Source organism: Echinops telfairi, unplaced genomic scaffold, assembly GCF_000313985.2.
Source record: "Echinops telfairi isolate 266 unplaced genomic scaffold, ASM31398v2 ScPeMD7_7469;HRSCAF=8507_0, whole genome shotgun sequence".
Taxonomy (NCBI): Eukaryota; Metazoa; Chordata; class Mammalia; order Afrosoricida; family Tenrecidae; genus Echinops; species Echinops telfairi.
The window spans coordinates 5,628,088-5,645,665 of record NW_022111372.1 but is presented as its reverse complement, the minus strand read 5'-3'; the positions used below and the strand labels follow the sequence as shown (position 1 = coordinate 5,645,665).

The following is a 17,578-nucleotide window of genomic DNA, read 5'->3' as shown; positions in this document are numbered from 1 at the left end:
GTCACTTCCTTTGTTTAAATTGGGTGTACTAACTGTCTATAGAGCTACTAATAAAGTCATTTTATTACAAAATCTGTTACATTTTAAACTAAAAATAATTGTAAGGCACATGTCTTGCACAGTTGAAATTAGACAATTCTTGCCTCTAAGTAAAATATTTTAATATATTTGTACCACAGTTAATGAAATAGTTTCTTATTTCTGAAGAGATTTCCTAAACATTGTCTGTCAAAAAGAAGAGAAACAGAAATAAGATGAACCATGTATGAAAAGAAACAAAAGCCTTCTTCTGTGATAGTACACTTGTGAATGCGTAAATTCAGACAACAACAGTGATACATTTGTTTAATCAAAACAGCATGTATTAAAAAATGAAACACCATAAAAATAAATACTAGGACAGTCCATTTTTATCAAACACTTTTGTAAAGGTAATATATTCTGCACACTCTATGTTACGCAGTAAATGTAAATGTCGTGTAACATTTTGCACACTGTAAATTACACTTAAATGTAATGTACATACTACATTACATTAACAAGATCACCATTTATGAAAAGTGAAAGAAAAAAATTAACTGCTTCCAGCACACATACTCTTGATGTGCTGCTGGCAGTCTTAGCTGCATGGTCCATTCCGTTGACTTGAAGTTTGGGTGCATCCTTTAGCAAAATAAGCATGTCTCACTCCTTTTTAGCACAGCATATTTTAGAAATGAAATAATAAACATATAAAATTGATTTTAATGTTTGTCTCAAGGAGAAGCTTACAGTTGATCTTGCAGACCCATTTCAAGCCATCCCAAGCTAATATTCTGATGCCATTCCTTACACAGATCCAGAATTACAAAACGATTTCCTTCTCTGGAGTGAACAAGTCAATGACTTATTATACTTCCATGCCACCCTCCTTCCTGGTGCTTTTTGAAATCCACAGTGTAGACTGGTTCGGGCTTGTTTTTGTTCTTCCTTTACTGAAAAACATAAGAAGCAGCAACTTCAGTGTTGGAGACTTCACATAACATCTGGAACAGAAATATCTCAGACCCTCATTTATAAAGGGCCCTTCTCTTCTCACCAGCATATTTCCTTTTCCTTCCTACAAAAAAGCCTACATTATCCTGGTGTAGGAAGTTGGTGAGCAGTTCCTATGAAATAATGAAAAAAATGCATCTTTTCATATTTGGTTCTCAATAGTTTGGAATTTAGACACACACACACACACACACCCTGGGCGGGGTAGGGAGGGAGGGTGAGAGAGAGAGAGAGAGAGAGAGAGAGAGAGAGAGAGAGAGAGTGAGTGAGAGAGTGAGCGAGTGAGAGAGTGAGTGAGTGAGAGAGCGAGGGAGAGAGAGAGAGAGAGAGAGAGAGAGAGTTCTGATACAGCACCATTTTCACTTTAATCACTAATACATCTTCCTTTGAGCAGTGATTTTTGAAGTGTTCTGCCACGGATGTGTGCTAAATGTAATGTCAAATCATCAAAGCGATAGTTTTTTACTAAGTGTTAACTAGTTTTTGCAGAGGCCTTACCAACTCGTGGTAACCTCAAGTGGACCTGAGTCGTACTGAGTCTCACAGGGTTCTCAGTGGCTGATTTTCACAAGTAGATCTCCAGGAGATCTGCCAAGGCACCTCTGACGGGACTTAAACATCCAATCCTGTGCTCAGAAGAAAACGTTAGTGATTTGCAATACCCTGGACTCTGTACTGGTTAAAAAGGCTAGCCCATGCCTCCTGTCAGGTTTTCTGTTCTGTACAGTTATTTGATCACTGAAAGTTTAACTGTACCTCAATTTCAGAAGCCAATGTAGTTCAATAGAAGATCCAGGCCTCTATAATATGGGAGTATATGAATTGCTTTAGATCTGAGTTGGACAACACTCTCATCAGATTTAGACTTGTATGTTCTAGTCTTCCTTGATGCATTGCTGTCTTCTAAGCCCCTTTTCATTAAATGTCCACTTCTTATGTAGCTCAAAAGTGACCGTGGCTGAGTTTGCCTACATCATCCTCTAGCACATTATTTGTCAAGAGTCGGATTCCTTTGGTCTAGTTCCTTGAGAATCATCTCTCACTCAGATCACTACATAATCAATAAGGAGTGCTGTTGGTGCTGTGGCTTAGGCATTGGGATGCTAGCAACAAAGTCAGTAGTTCAAATCCACCAGAAGAAGAAAATGATGATGCTGTGTGCTCCTGCAAAGCGTGACAGGGAATCTTTCCGAGCAGTTCTACTTTGCCTATAGGTCCACTACGAGTCATAATCAACTTGATGGCAAGGTTTTGGGTTTGGTGTCTCTGTTGTGCACTTCCTTCCTTCCCCACCACACCCCACTCCTGCATCTGCCCCTGCTATGATTTCTCTCCTTTCTCCACCCTCTCCTACCCTAGACATTGCAGAACTCCTACCCTAGACATTGCAGAAAGACATGGAACATTTCCTAAACACACCCAGCCATCACAATTTCATCCAAGTGTTTATCTACCTTAGTTTTAACTGTGAATAAAAAGTACTGATATTATTGATAATATGCTTTTGCTAAAATTATTTCCATATCAGGTGTTTCCAAGATCCAGATAGGTAGATACAGAACATCTGTCGACTTGATGGCATCCAACAGGAATGGAAAATAGGTTCAGAAAGGATTATGAGAAGTATGAAAATTCAAGAGTGATTAAAAATAAATGGTTAAGTTATTAATGTGGCTTTCCCATAGAATTAGTATTTCGGTTTAGGAAACGTGGGTTATTATTTTGAACATGACATGAAATGATATAAAGGATCAGGTGTACCAGACTGGAATTTAAGCTTTCTGCAAGGCACTCGGATGATAATGGAGTGGAGTCTTTGATGGAGTTTCTCCTTGCTCTCCTGGAAGAAAGGAAAAGGGTGGGCTCTAAGAGCGAATGAAGAACTCTACTGGCACTGGGAGGGGCTGCTTTGGCTTATTTTCTCCTCTGAAAAGGTCAAACTAGTGAAAATTCCACCATCTTCAAGTTGCAAAAAAACACCAAAAGACTTTTGAATGGGTAGAATCTCCACAATAATGTACTATTGAAGAATATGGGAAATACACTCTAGGGAAATCTTAGCTAATTGGCAGTTTATGTATATTTATTTAAAATGGGAATGTATGAATTATACCTATTATTATTTTTCCTTTCGAACTGATTTGTAGCTTACAGTTCTTCTTTAACAATTTGGCTAGGATAAGGAACAGAATGTCAGATTGTCGATTCTACTGCGTTTACAGCAATAATTCATCTTTTTTATCTATACTCTTAAGAATTAAAGCAAGAAAGCACAGTTTTTTATTTTGTACACCATATGGAAAAATAAATATTAACTTAATATTTATTGGAAAGCTAAAAGAATACAAGCTATATTATTATTTTTTTGAGTTTATCATCATTCAAAATATTTCAAATGAAATATCCAGTAAATTTGTAAAATACAGTCTGACTCCTTTAAAACATTGATTTCAACCATTTAGAACTTGGTCCTTTCCCCCAGGCTCTGTTGCGACTTTGTGTGTTCTTTATGGTTTATTTCAGAAAAGAAAGAAGACTAAATAAAGTGAAAAAAGGAAAATGACATTATTTGTCAGTCTTTCCCTGATACAGGTAGCCTTATGATTAGCTTTTATTAACACATGCTGGCAAAGATATCTAGTTTATTTAAGCACATATACTGCTATTTAAGCTCATAATTGTTTCCTTTTGGATACCTACATTTCTTTTTTTTAAATCATTTTATTGAGGCTCTTACCACTCTTGTTACAAACCAACTCTTGGTTTGATGGTTACTTACCACTCTTGTTACAAACCATCTTGTTACAAACCATACAAACATCAATTGTATCCCACATATTTGTGCATATATTGCATCGTTCTTTTTTAGACACTTTTTTTCCATTGAGCCCTTGGGATCAGCTCCTCATTTTTCCCTTCCTCCTCCACCCCCCGCCCCCCTCCAACTCTCGTGGTCCCCTGATAGACTGTAATAGATTGTTAAGTCCTTTCAGATCTTACTCCACCACTGTCTCCCTTCCCTTCAGGTTTCTGTTGTTCTTCCCCCTGGCGGGGTGTGTGTGGTTATGGGCCCTTCATTGCGATCAGTAACCCTCTTCCTCCCCACCCCTCCCCTCTTTCCCCCGCCCTTTTGGAATCTCTATTCCCATTCCTGCCGCCTCCCAATCGAGACTAGATGGGAGCATGTGCATAGGTATAAGCAAGAGATACTTAGAGTTCATATATTCATTTTTCTAAAAATAGAAACTTGGGAAACACTTTTTACCTCCTTAACTCTTTCATGCATTATCAGATGTAAAGATCAGAATATCTCTAAGAAAGTTGGCTACTACATAATTTTATTTCAAAATATTTGCCCAAGTGTGCCCGACTTTTTGCATTTAATTTCATTTACTCTGCTTAAACGATCCTTTTGAAATAAAATAGAAACTTGAAAAGACACAATTTATAACATATAAATTCAAGACTCCCATGTAATTTGAAGTCGAGCACATGGTTTAGCACTGATGATTACACAGGAGAGTGATATGGTATAGGTTGTAGGTCACCAGCATTCAAATCTAAGCTCCATGATGCACACTAGTTGTGGAGCCCATGGAAAATTGTTGAACTTATATGATCTACCATGTTGCCAACTGAAAACAGAAATAGCAGTGTACTATTTATATATATGACTTGTGTGGATTAAATAAAACAATACATGAATTCTGTAGTAGAGGTAGGACTTGTTGGATTGTTTATACTGCATTGCATTGGCAAACATAAAAATCAGAATTTCCTTAACATAAATTAAGCATATAATTAATGTCCTGCTAATATTTTAAGTGAGATCTGGAAAGCAACTTAATACATTTTCAATGTGTCTCTACATAAGTAACTTATTTACCTTCTCTGAAGCATCTGGAAACAGCAGGTTCCAAAAGCAACCAGTATCAATAAGAGCAATGGTATCGTTGGTATCACAACATAAATTATATTGGGAATTATGCCTACAAAAAAAAAATCATCTTCACTTACATAGTTGATGCAGAATTCTAGAATCCAGGCTATATAAATTTTCTCCACAAATGCAAAATTAAATAGAATTATTATCAATAAATAGGCCACCACAAGTCTCTTCCCAAAACACTGTATGATATCATCAAATAATATATTTCATAACTTAGTAAAAATTAAAACATTCAACCGCAATTGTTACCATACTCCAACACAAAATCCATGCTTCCAAAATTGTTACTATTAAGCCTGCAATTCAAATATGGGCATGTTTTCAGAATATAGTATTCACTTTATCTATCTCACTTCATTAATAAATTTAATCACTACCTAATTATTAAATAATGATTATTAAGACAATCTCTGATATTTTGGGATAAATATTTATCTTAAACTGAGAGTCATAGTGATGTGTAAGGGTTTATGGGAATAAAATAATATATAAATAAATATTAACTGATAATAAAGTCATAGCCCAGAGACATAAGACGGCAGAATGACAAAGTTTTGACCTAATTTAAATTCTAAAATGAATTCCTTTTTAAACCTGCTTCATCACATTTGGTAATGTTAGGTGATCTCAATAAAATCAAGAACTGTCATGGTAGAGTCCCATACACCTAAAATTGCTATTTTAAATATTTTTTAAATGTTATAAGAAGAAAAATTTACTAATGTACGGATTTACCAATACAGTTACTAAATCAGATATATTTACTAAGTATTTACTAAAACCCGGCACTTGAAAAAGTGACAAACACAAGAAAACCAAATTGAAGAAATATACATAAAACTGGCAAATTGAAACTTTAGAATCTTTATTAATGTATACAATTCTTATCAAAGGAGACTAATCTTCGAACCCACTTTCTATCTAACTGCATACCACTTCCTCTGTCAGCAGAAGAAGACATGATGCTGAAGTCCAGGAGAAGAGTAATTGGGGGATAATCAGCTACCCTAAAACGCATTCTTCTCCGTCTTCAGCAAGTGACTTCAAACATTTTATGGATTAGGAAATATTTTTCCCTTAAATAATCTATTATATTTCCTTATATGAAATAAGGAGGAACGAGTATTTTCAACTTTATCGTGAGTTCTGGATTACCTGTGAATAGATTTTTAAACTTTGAGTCACAAAAGTTTCTGTATAATTGGCAAGGGTCTATATAACCAATATAATTGAGAAGAGCCTGTAATGGATACGACCTCAATTTCTGACTAATTTACAGTCCCACCAGGGCTGGCACTTCTTTCCTTTGCAAGCTGTGGTAAACTGAACATCAGAGTCTGCTTTGGGAAAACCCATTTCGTTCGTCTCTTCCTAACCCGCTGTTCACTTTTGCTTACGCCATCGCATCAAGTCTGACTTACTGCGACCTTATTGGCCAGGATAGAACTGCCCCTCTGGGTTTCTGAAAGTGTAACCCTCTACAGAAGTAAAAAGTCTCATCTTTCACCCAAGATACTGCTGCTGGTTTTGAATAGCTGACCTTTGGATTAGCAGCCCAGTGCGTAACCAGCACGCCACCAGGGATCCTTGCTGTTCATGTGGGGAACTTTAAATCAGTCAAGTTCAGAGTATGTATACCAGGAAATAGGCAACAGCTACAAACGAGGGCTTATATTCTGTTTCTCTCACCTTTTGCTCACAATCAGTAAGGGAACATTTACCAGGATACACCAGGATACATCGGAACATTTACTAGAACACACCAATTTATATCATAATAACTACAGATTGTTGAAGCCTGGATCCAGGCTTTTATGTGGATTACTTAGTTTTATATGGGTTACTTGCTTAGTACTAGATGTTTCCACTTGAAGTGAAAAACCTGAAGAAAACAAACCAGGTTTTTCTATTCAGAAATAATTTTGTATTATTAGCACTAACCTATTCCGTAAAGGTAATAATCATAAATAAAATTCAATAGACTCATATCTAGTGCAGCAGTACCCCAAACAGCAGGAATAATTTCACTGGAGTCAAACTGAAGCAAATTTGAACTTATTGCTTGAGTTACTATTAATGCAGAGTTAAAGACAACTGAGCTAATTACCTGCTTCAGTAATGACAACATTTTCATGGGGGTCTCCTGGCTGATTTGTAAAGTAAGGCTTTTCTACAGGGGCTGTTGGATTAATTTCTGTAAACAATAAAATACAGGCATCATGAATAATGACAAACAATAGAAATGTAAGATTAGATAAAACAAAATGTTATAAATAAATATAAATATTGCATTTTAATATCTGAACAGTTTTCATATATATATAGAGAGAGAGAATTTAAAAGTAATGAGGACCTATCAATCTATAAGTCAAAATTTAATCATCTTTTAAAAGAAGATCCAGTTGGTGAATCACCCCCTTGCAACACAAAACTGTGTTTTATTTATCAATGGCAGATCATGGTTGATGGCAGCCAGGCCTTGCTGTCAGCAATAAAGACAAGGAAACACAAAGCTAAACAAAGAAAATCAAGACTAGTGGGCACAGGAATATGTGGTTTCTATAAAACTTTAAAAAACACAAAGATGGTCTCTCTACAGATAATTAGTATAACATTTGTGTTTCTCTGCAACAATCATCAACAGATAAATGTAAGTACACTATATTTGGAATTGAGGAGTCAAGCAACACATTCTGAAGCACAAATACTGGCATCCTCAGATCCACGTTCTACTAGGGTCTACTCCTTTAACAGTAACAATAAACCAGGACTTGCGAGTCGGTGTCATGAGATGAAACCTCTTCCTTTGGCACATCTTAAAAAATGGTCGACATTTCTTACCACGTTCTGATGCTGCTTAAATGAATAGTTCAGCAAATATCAACTGAACTAGTAAAAAAGAAGCATAAATATGTGTTTTCCTTTGTTCCAGATTTGCAATTCTGTTCATGCTTGACAAAAGAGATAATACTGCAGCATCTTCATAATATTAAAACATTTTAAATATAATTTTATTGTTCTAAAATAGCCATAAAGTTTCCCATCCACTGTACATTAATCATAGAGCATGCTATAGTAATTTTTATTTTTTACATGTATCCTACCCAGACATATTAAAAGCTTTCAAATCTAACCTTACATAATACTCATTTGTCTATGGAATTATAGAATTTAATCAAACCAATACCAATGGAGGTTCAACTGGTATTTGCTAGACTAATAATACAGAAAATTTTCAATTTGGTTATTTTAAACAAACTTTAATTAACTTTGATCATTTCAACTATTGATTGAGAATCAAAATTTAGAAATATAATTCTGTATATCCTATTTTTAATGTCTAAGAAGAAGAGTACAAAATGTAATTTTACTAAATATAAACATTACAGTAAACAGTATTCCCATAAAATTTCTTTGGGTAATGTTAGTAGACTAAAAGAATAGCTACGCAACTCATAGAATTATAGCAAATAAAAAAAGGAGAAAAATGAGATGTAAGTTTTTCTGTTTTTTCATAGATAGGTTAGTAATTTCACCACTTGGGGAAACATTAGTTATCCTATTTGATCATATGTGACTTCAATTAACTGTAACTGAGTTTTTGTCCTTAAAAAAAAATCATTTTATTAGGAGTTCTTACAGCTCTTATAACATTCTATACATCAACTCTGCCAAGCATATCTGTACATATCTTGCCATCATCATTTCAAAACATTTTCTACTTCAGTCCTTGGTATAAGCTCCTCTTTTGTCCGCTTCCTCCCCAACCCTCCCACCCTCATTAATCCTTGATCAATTATATATTGTTATTGTTATTTCACATCTTACACTGTCCATTGTCTCCCTTCACCCACCTTTCTGTTAGTTTTCCCTTTTGGGGGGGCAGGGAGTTCTATATACCCAGTCTGGTGATGGGTTCCCCCTTTCTACACTTTCCACCTCCCAGACCACCCTACACTCATAATATTGCTACTCCCACTACTATTCCTGAGGGGTTTGTCTCTCGTGAATTCCATGTGTCTTGACCTCTTAACTGTACCAATGTGTGTTCTCCATTATAGCCAGATTTGTAAGGTAGAACTGAGTCATGGTAGTGGGGGAGGGGGGAGCATTCAGGAGCTAGAGGAATAATGTGTGATTTGTCGGTGGTATACTACACCTTGGTTGCATGATCCCTTCCTTATAACCTTTCTGTGGAGGAATATCCAATTGTCTACAGATGAGATTTAGGTCTCCACTCCAACCTCCCTCAAACACATCAATATAGTTTTTTGTTTTGGATCTTTTGATACCTGATACCTGATCCTGTTGACACCTCATGATCACACAGGCTGCTGTGCTTATTCCATGTGGGCTTTGTTGCGTCCCTGTTAGATAGCTGCTTGCTTAACCTCAAGCCTTTAAGACACCAGACGCTATATCTTTTGATAGCCGGACACTATCCACCATCCCTATACGTGCCTATAAGCTAGACCTCTATAAATAGCTTTTGCCTCCTATTTCTTTCCCCTATTTCCTTTCACCTTCCTCCTATCCCAGTATCATGCTTACTCTCCATTTGGCTCTCAGTATTTCCTCTCAGATACATTGCTTTTGAAGAAACCCCACCAGGTAGCCTACACCTTCCTAGTCATCAATTTTAGATCTGTTGTTTTTCTCTTATCTCTGAGTTTGTTGGTTCCCCACCCTCATCCCAGCCCCTCCTCGCCCATATCCCCCCAGAACCACTGATCCCATTGTTTTCTCCTTGGGACTGTTCATCCTGGCTATATTATATAGATAGCCATAGAAAAAAATAAAAAGAAAAAGAAACAATCAAAACAAGGGGAAAATATGACCAAGAGATAGTTCCAGGTCTGCCTGCTGACCCTTATGTATGTTCTCTTGTCAAGTCTGATGAGGTGTCAATTCCTGTCCCCCAAGTCAAAAGTCTATTTTCAGGATTCCTTGGGGACTTTGCTCCCCTTGCTGCCATGTTGCTCTCCCTTCTCATTTCACCCCACTGTGCAAGAGAGAGGAAAAGGTGGGGGGGGGGGATGAGAGTGATGGAGAACAGGGCAATAATACACCCACGGGGAAGGTATTGCTTATGTCTCCACAGGAAAGGAAGAGAGGGACCAGACCCCATTCCAGAGCATCAAGCCTTGAGGGCAATACACTGGCATGGAGCAGCAAACTAACAGAGAGGATGATGGGGCCGGCTCAAGCTGAGCTATGTTGACCCGCTCCCCAGAAGAAGGCAGTACAGAGGATAGCCCAGGGAGAGAGGCAGGAGTGAACAGAAAGAAGAGAGAGAGAGAGAGAGAGAATCTCTTCATGGCCCAGCAAGCCCCGGGACAACATCCCTGCACTGTGCAGCCTATGCACAGAGAGGATCGTAGGGCCAGTCCCATCATGAGACAAGACGTTCCATCACTGACCCATAGCTCTACAGGGGACAGCTCTGGAGACACTGTGCAGAAAGCGAGCCCGGTCCTTCTTAATGGTGCAATTTACCCTCAAGTACTAACTTTGAGGTTAGTAGCTCAAGCCTACCCAGTGTATGGAGTAAAAAATACCTAGCAATTTGTTTCTATTAAGATCACAACCAAAAAACCTTTTATGCTGATTGTTTAAACCATTCTACATTGTTTATCCATACCCACTGCCATCTAGTTGATTTTGACTCATAGGATCTCTAAGGTTGTATATTATTATAAGAATATATAGCCTAATCTTTCTCCCAAGGAAAGGTATTGGTTTTCAACTGGTGGGTTTGTGGTGAGCAGTTCAATCCATACTTGGCAGTTCCACCAGGGTCCTCTGTAGTACATAGAGTGACCACGAAGTGGTATCTACTCATGGCAATGGATTTATCAGCAGAATCTACTTGATGGCAAGGGATTTAGTATCATGTGGGGGCCAGAGTGGGGGAGAGGCAAAGCTCAAATCACTCCCTAGCTGTGGTAAAGTTGCAGTATAAAATTCAAAATGGTTTGTGTTATTATTTAGGAATTTGAATTATTCAGATTGATCAATCCACTCCACTCACTACTAAAAAGTTAAGCAAAAAGGAAAGGATTTAATGAACCTGTAAGCACTTTCAAACCTGACACCAAAGAACTAAATACAAAATACAAATGAAAGACTTAAAATTTTTGAAAAGAATAAAAATCCATGCACATTAATTAGCTCAAACTATGTATGTATTTGCTCCAACAACAAATACATAAAATCATTCATAAAGTATTGCACAATTGAAAATAGAGTTAGGATATAGACAATAAAGAATAGTTTAATGTTTTTAGATGTTCTTTCATAAGTAATATAACCTTAAAACCAAACTAATGAATCTCAACTCACTGCCATCGAGTCCATGCTAACTCATAGCCATCCTGTAGCACAAGGCAGACCTGCCCCTGTAACTTTCCAAGACCATCATATATTACTTGAGTACAAAGTCCCATCCTTCTGTGCAGCAGTTAGTGGTTTCAAACTACTGACCTTGCAGTTAGCAGCCCACCTTGTAAGTACTATGCCACCAAACTTCCTAACGTAAACCTAGAGTATCTCCTCATACATAATAACTAAAGAGAAGACCAAAATGTTTTAAAGGGAGGCAGATTTGAATGAGAAAGTAAAAAAAATAAATATATGAAGGATCAAATAGTCCATAAAAGAGTTTTTTAAAATTGAAAGTGTAATGCTGTATAAAGAACACACATAGTATGTTCATTAAAATAATTGAGGTACACTGTCACAAATTTAAAATTTAAGAGAATTTCAACAACATTTTTCCAAGGGGGAAAAAAAATGGAAAGAGAAAAAAGTATAAGTACACACAGATTTAGTTTATCAAAGGTTTTCAATAGTGTAATGATGGATTTAGCATCCAAAGGAGTGAAAGAATAAACTCACCAGAGATGGAAAAGGTTGGCTAACATTCTCACGATCATTGTAAGAGAAGGACGAGTGTGATCCAAATAATACCTGTGCTTAAATCACACAATCTGAAAAGAGCAAGGGACCGCAGTACTTCATTGTAATTGCCTCCCCCGAGCACATCTTATGAGGCCAAGCAGAGAGCCCGTCAGAAGCCTGAAATTTACACTTTCAAACACAGAAGCAGAAAAGTGGGACAGGGCAGGGATATCACAAAACTCATATATCTGATTTGAGTTTCTTGAATGATTAAAAAAATTCCAGAGTTCTAACTAGTTATTCTTTTGGTCAAATATCAATTCAGTGGAGCTATCCTATTAAAATACTTCAAATGTACCATTTCAACAAAGAATTATGCCAATGTAACTCAAATCAATGTAATCTTCCTATGTGCTACATGTGGTAGGACGCTAGCATCGAGTTGCTCCTTACCCTCAGGCAATCCCTTGTGTGTCAGAGAAGAATTGCAGTCCATCAGGTTTCCAATGGCCGTGACCTAGAATTAGATCTGCCTTGTACAACACAGCGGAGTGGACGAGAACTGCCAGCTTTTTAGTCAACTGTTGACCTTACCCAGCGACCTTAAAAGCTAACCAAGGAGGCATGAAATGAGAATGACTATCTCAGGAAGAACATGTCATATGCCCCTAGGTTTAGTCTCTATGCTGCAATCAACCATGATCACTCTTTCCCTGATGACTATGTGCCAAGTATTATGTCATGAAACAATAAAGCAATGTTCCAGGGAAACGGTTTTTGATATCCTTAAATACACAGCAAAATCATCTAAAGAGCTATCAATCTAAAGAGCTGTGCAAATCCACAGGTGCTTTGGTGACTTAGACCCATTTCCTTGCTTTATACTAAATGTTTAAAATATTAAGTATGTTTATTGTTCCTAAAATTTGTTTACAAAAATACACAATTTGGCCTTCATAATGTTCCAGATGTGTCTGTACAACCTTCCATTTAACTCATTGTGCACTTTTCTCTATAACATATACAATACTCTTAAGTACATTGTGTGAAAGTAATTTCATTTCTCATCGCAGAAAAAGTGAAAACCTAGGGACAAAAACCAAACCAAACCATTATAAACAAATGTGTGGAGAAGCTACTATTCCTACTTAAGATAGTTCCTACCTGGTGCGTATTTGCAGATATAATTGTGCTTCATATTGCATCTGTCATCATTCCACTGGTAAAGGTAGGGACCCCCAAGGCCAGGGTTGGCAGTTGGTTGATGATACATCACAACACACTTTTCACTTCCACAGGAAGGTTCATCGGCGTACCAATTTCTGCAAATATATAAGAACAGAAATGCTTGGAAGCATTCTCTCTACCAGAGAATGTCATTCCAATGTCCTCCCCACATAACCGAATTTCTCTTTATTCTTTATATAGTTTGCAGCCAACCATTTCATTGGGTCCATTCTAATTCATGATAGCCCCGTGTGTGTCAGAGTAGTACTGCATTCTGTAGGGTTTTCAATGGCTAACTTTTAAGTAGAATGCAAGGCCTCTCTTGCAAGACACCTCTGGGTAGATTGGCACCTCCAGCATTTTAGCTGAATGCATTAGCTGTTTGCACCACCAAGGGGCTCCAGAGTCTTTCAGAGTGTCGGTCAATGTCTTTTAAGAAATGTTCTCTTTTATTAATTTTAAAAAAATATGTAATCCACATATCACACAATTCAATAGCGCAAACCTATTAAAAAGAGTTGTGCGATCATTATCATGATCAGTTTTAGGAGATTTTCTTCTTTCTTGGGCTCTACAACAACCTTCGCTAGCATGTGCACTCACCGGTACTGCGAATGGCTCTGATCAGACCATTGGTAGAGATCTGGGCAAGCACCAGATGTTTGTCCATCTCCATTTCTCCAGAGTCCTATCCAGAAATCACCATCGGAAATACCTGCTCCGGGTTTTGTGAGGTTTTGCAACAAGCTCTCTATTAACTTCTGCTCTGCCTCATTCTCAAGGCTAAGAAGGGCTCCCGCCTCACTCTCACAAGCTAGGCGTGCCTCCGGGAAGCTCACTCGACTGGACAGCTCGTGGAAGTAGGCCATTTTGTAGCACGGATGCTTCAAATCAGCAAAACACACTTTTTGTCCTGAAAAATAAAAGATGTTAATAAATAAATTATCTGAAATATATTCATAATGCTACTAAGAATTAAGATCAAAGAACCAGGGGAAAGAGGAAATTGTCTATCAAGAATGATTCTCCCATTGAATCATGTCATTAATTTCATTTGCTAGCTTGCTACTTAATTTATAAAATAAAAGTGATTCTCTGGTAAATTTGTAACATAAACTTTAAAATAGGACAACATGAATGTGTTATTATTTATATTGTTATTATTGTATTGTATTATATTATTATTATTGACAGTCAAACTCTTCTAGATTAGATTTTTTATTTTTCAGTACAGTCAAATTCTTCTAGATTAGATTGGATTTCTTCTAATTAAAAATTTCCAAACTGGCTACAATAGGAGGTAAAATTGCTAAAGAAATATCAGGTGTATCCACAGGTAAATGACCTAAACCATCAGAATTATGCAAGCAGAATAATAATTTATAGTGTAATTTACACATTAATCACAGGCAAAGTAAAAAGTGATTTTATATAAAATGTTAAGAAGATACAACGTGGAAAATTTAAGCTATGTATATTTGCTTGTATATTTTCATGTTTGAGAGCAAAAGGACTGAAATTGATAGTTAGCAGGAGATCAGAACAAAGGTGATTAAGTTACTATGGAAATGAATACATTAGAAGTGTCAAGGTAGACTTCTAGAATAATTACTATCTTTGAAAAATCATCTCATTACAAGTCATCTGAATAGGTTCTAACTGATTGGAATACAGTATGTGAATTCCAACTTCTAAGTCAATGTCGTTTCTCTTCTAAATAAACCTCAAATAAAATAGAAGTCCCCACATTTAATAACACCAGAAAACAAATAACATAAACAAACAAATAAATGCATTTTAAATATAAAAATATATAATTGAATGCTTCAAAAACAGGTGGGTTGTTTGGGGGTCTTAATAAAACCATGCACATATGCATATGTAATTATATACAAAATATTACATGTATATTTATATTATAGTATATCACTAATTCTATTTAATTAACTCTCTCAGCAATGGAATTTCTAGGTTTTTATTTATATTTTGGGTTTTTAATTATATTTCTATTGTTTACGTTCTCTCCCTGTAATGGTTGAACATGCATGAGTATTGGAGTAATTTCAGGAATGGCCATTCTGCTTTGTTTTTCATTGGCATCTTCCTTGCAATCCTTTTGCTTCTTTTTGTCTCTCCTATCAACTCTCTTCAAAGGACACACATCCTTTCTCTGTCGCTTCCTGACCCTCAATCTCCTGCCTTCCCTGCTCTCTGGGACTCAGATTTGACCCTGGTTGCCCTTTGAAAACAGACAGTCAGATATTGTACATAAAATTATGATGAATGACCTTCGGCTGGAAATTAAGGTCCTACTTTTCTGCTTTTCTAAAATTCATCTACAAAAATGTTAATTTTGTGGGGAACTGAGGTTCTTTTTCCATCATGTTTAATTTCCATCAATAGAGACATTTGTCAGAGGTGTTATTGCACTTGAACACTGGCTAAAAATAAAGTATTCAAGTTTGGTAGTCTTAATTGCAGTATGTCACACTGTGACTCACCATCAGTATCACATCCCTCCCTCCCCAGAATTAACAATGAATGACCCATGATGACACTCAAAGGCAGGAGGGAACTGAAATCAGTGGAAAGTCAATAACCTCACACCAGAATTTGAGTGAGAGACATTCACTGTAGTGACACCATCCCCACAAGAGCCCAGCAATGCAAAACAGCCTGCCAATTGTCCTCTCAGTCTCATTGATTGTGATCTGGGCCCAGGAGGAATGCACCGAAAAACACAAATGAACCAGCAAACCAATTGCTAATGACAAATAAAATGTTTTTGTAAATTATATATCCAAGAATTAATCACAAACTACAGTTAAAGAGAAAGAAATAACAGGCTTTAAAAAAATATCTGAGATATGATTACGGAGATCCCAATGGCTGGCTCTAATGTAAGTAAAATATTGCTTATAAAGAATTTTACCCAGTGTTCTAGATTTTGTGATCAATTCCATTTTTTACAATGATTGTCCTTGGTTGTGTGAAGCTCAGCAGAAGCAGTAGCTCGTGGACCTCTACCATTTGGCTGAAAGAACAGTGAAACAACAACAGCTGGGAAACAAGTGTTGCCCTAATTCCCAGAAAAGTTCTGTTAATGCAAATCTGCTTGAAGCAACTTTCTCACTTTAGGAAAGGCTAATCTTCCCAAAGAACAATCGAGATTACTTCCTTTCCCATTCTGTGAAATCAAGGGAAAACTTTCTCTTCTAAATTTCATATTTAGATAAATTCTTCAGTAGACTATCTTCTGGATGAAATAAGTATTCTGAGATCCACAGACCCAAACAACCCACTGTCTGAAGCTGAAGCCACCTCACAGCAATTCGACAGGAATAAACTGTCCATCGTGTTTCCAGTCTTCACGGACATGGACTACATTCTTTTGCTGAGATGGTTGGTTCAAAACACTGCTTTTGAGGTGAGCCGCTGAGTGCTTTACCTAGTCTCTCACTGGAGCTCCTTGACAATCACAGGACAAGCTTCAAAGAGTTTGTGGGATAATAGAATTAAAGATAATGGATTTCTCCACAACTTTTTTGAAATCCCTGGTACAGTGATACTGTTTATTCCACTAAGGCAGTGCTTCACAACCTTCCTAATGTCACAACCCCTGAATACAGTTCCTCATGCTATGATAACCCCCAACCATAAAATTACTTTCATTGCTGCTTCATAACTGTCATTTTACTACTGTTATGAATTGTAATGTAAATATCTGGTATGCAGGATGTATTTGCATTGTTGCAAATTGAACATAATTAAAGCATAGTGATTAATCACAAAAACAACATGCAATTATATATTGTGAAGATTTATTTCCAATTACAATAAATGAAATTTTGTCTTGAAGCATGGTGTAGCCTGGGTAACAGTCTTCACACCGTGTACTCATTTGTGTGCATATCTGCATGTGGGCGGACCCGCCTGGAGATGGAGAGAGGAGCAGGGTCTCGGTTCCTAAGACCATCGGAAATAGTGTTTTCCGATTGTCTTAGGCGACCCCTGTAAAAGATCCTTGTACTCTCAAAGGGGTCATGACCCACAGGCTGAGAACCTTTGCAGTAGGTTAGCTTTTTATCACTCCAATGACTAGACATTGGACTGCTAAGCACAAGGTTGTCAGTTCAAACCTACCAGCTACTACATGAGAGAAAAAGTGGCTGTGTGCTCCCATAAAAACATAAGAGTCTTAGAAGCTCTATGAGGGGTTTTTGTTGGTCAAAACTGATTCAAGAGCAGTGATTTGGATTTTTTAAGTATAGTGTATTTATTAATATAAGATACCATGCCAGCCAGTGTCCTTATTAAGTAACATCATGTGATAGTTGGTTTAATTATGAAAGAAACAGGAAAGCGGTGCCCATCTAGAGGCTACAAACTGATGAGGAGCTCCTGAAGCATCCTGGAAAAAATCACAGAGACAGGAGCCTACTGGAGCATCCTGGAAAAAATCACAGA

The 17,578-nt window shown here is 36.9% G+C and overlaps 1 protein-coding gene across 1 annotated transcript in view; it reads right to left on the bottom strand.

Moving 5' to 3' along the window:
• Window positions 1-340: 340 nt before the first annotated feature.
• CHODL (chondrolectin) overlaps window positions 341-17,578 on the bottom strand; it is a 25,687-nt gene continuing 8,449 nt past the window's right edge. The window contains exons 2-6 of the mRNA XM_004711307.2: window positions 13,715-14,024; window positions 13,049-13,206; window positions 7,092-7,178; window positions 4,922-5,024; window positions 341-974 (exon numbers count right to left, since the gene is read on the bottom strand). Coding sequence (XP_004711364.1) covers window positions 890-974; window positions 4,922-5,024; window positions 7,092-7,178; window positions 13,049-13,206; window positions 13,715-14,024 — 743 coding nt within the window. The 3' untranslated portion in view covers window positions 341-889. The remainder of the gene's footprint in view (window positions 975-4,921; window positions 5,025-7,091; window positions 7,179-13,048; window positions 13,207-13,714; window positions 14,025-17,578) is intronic.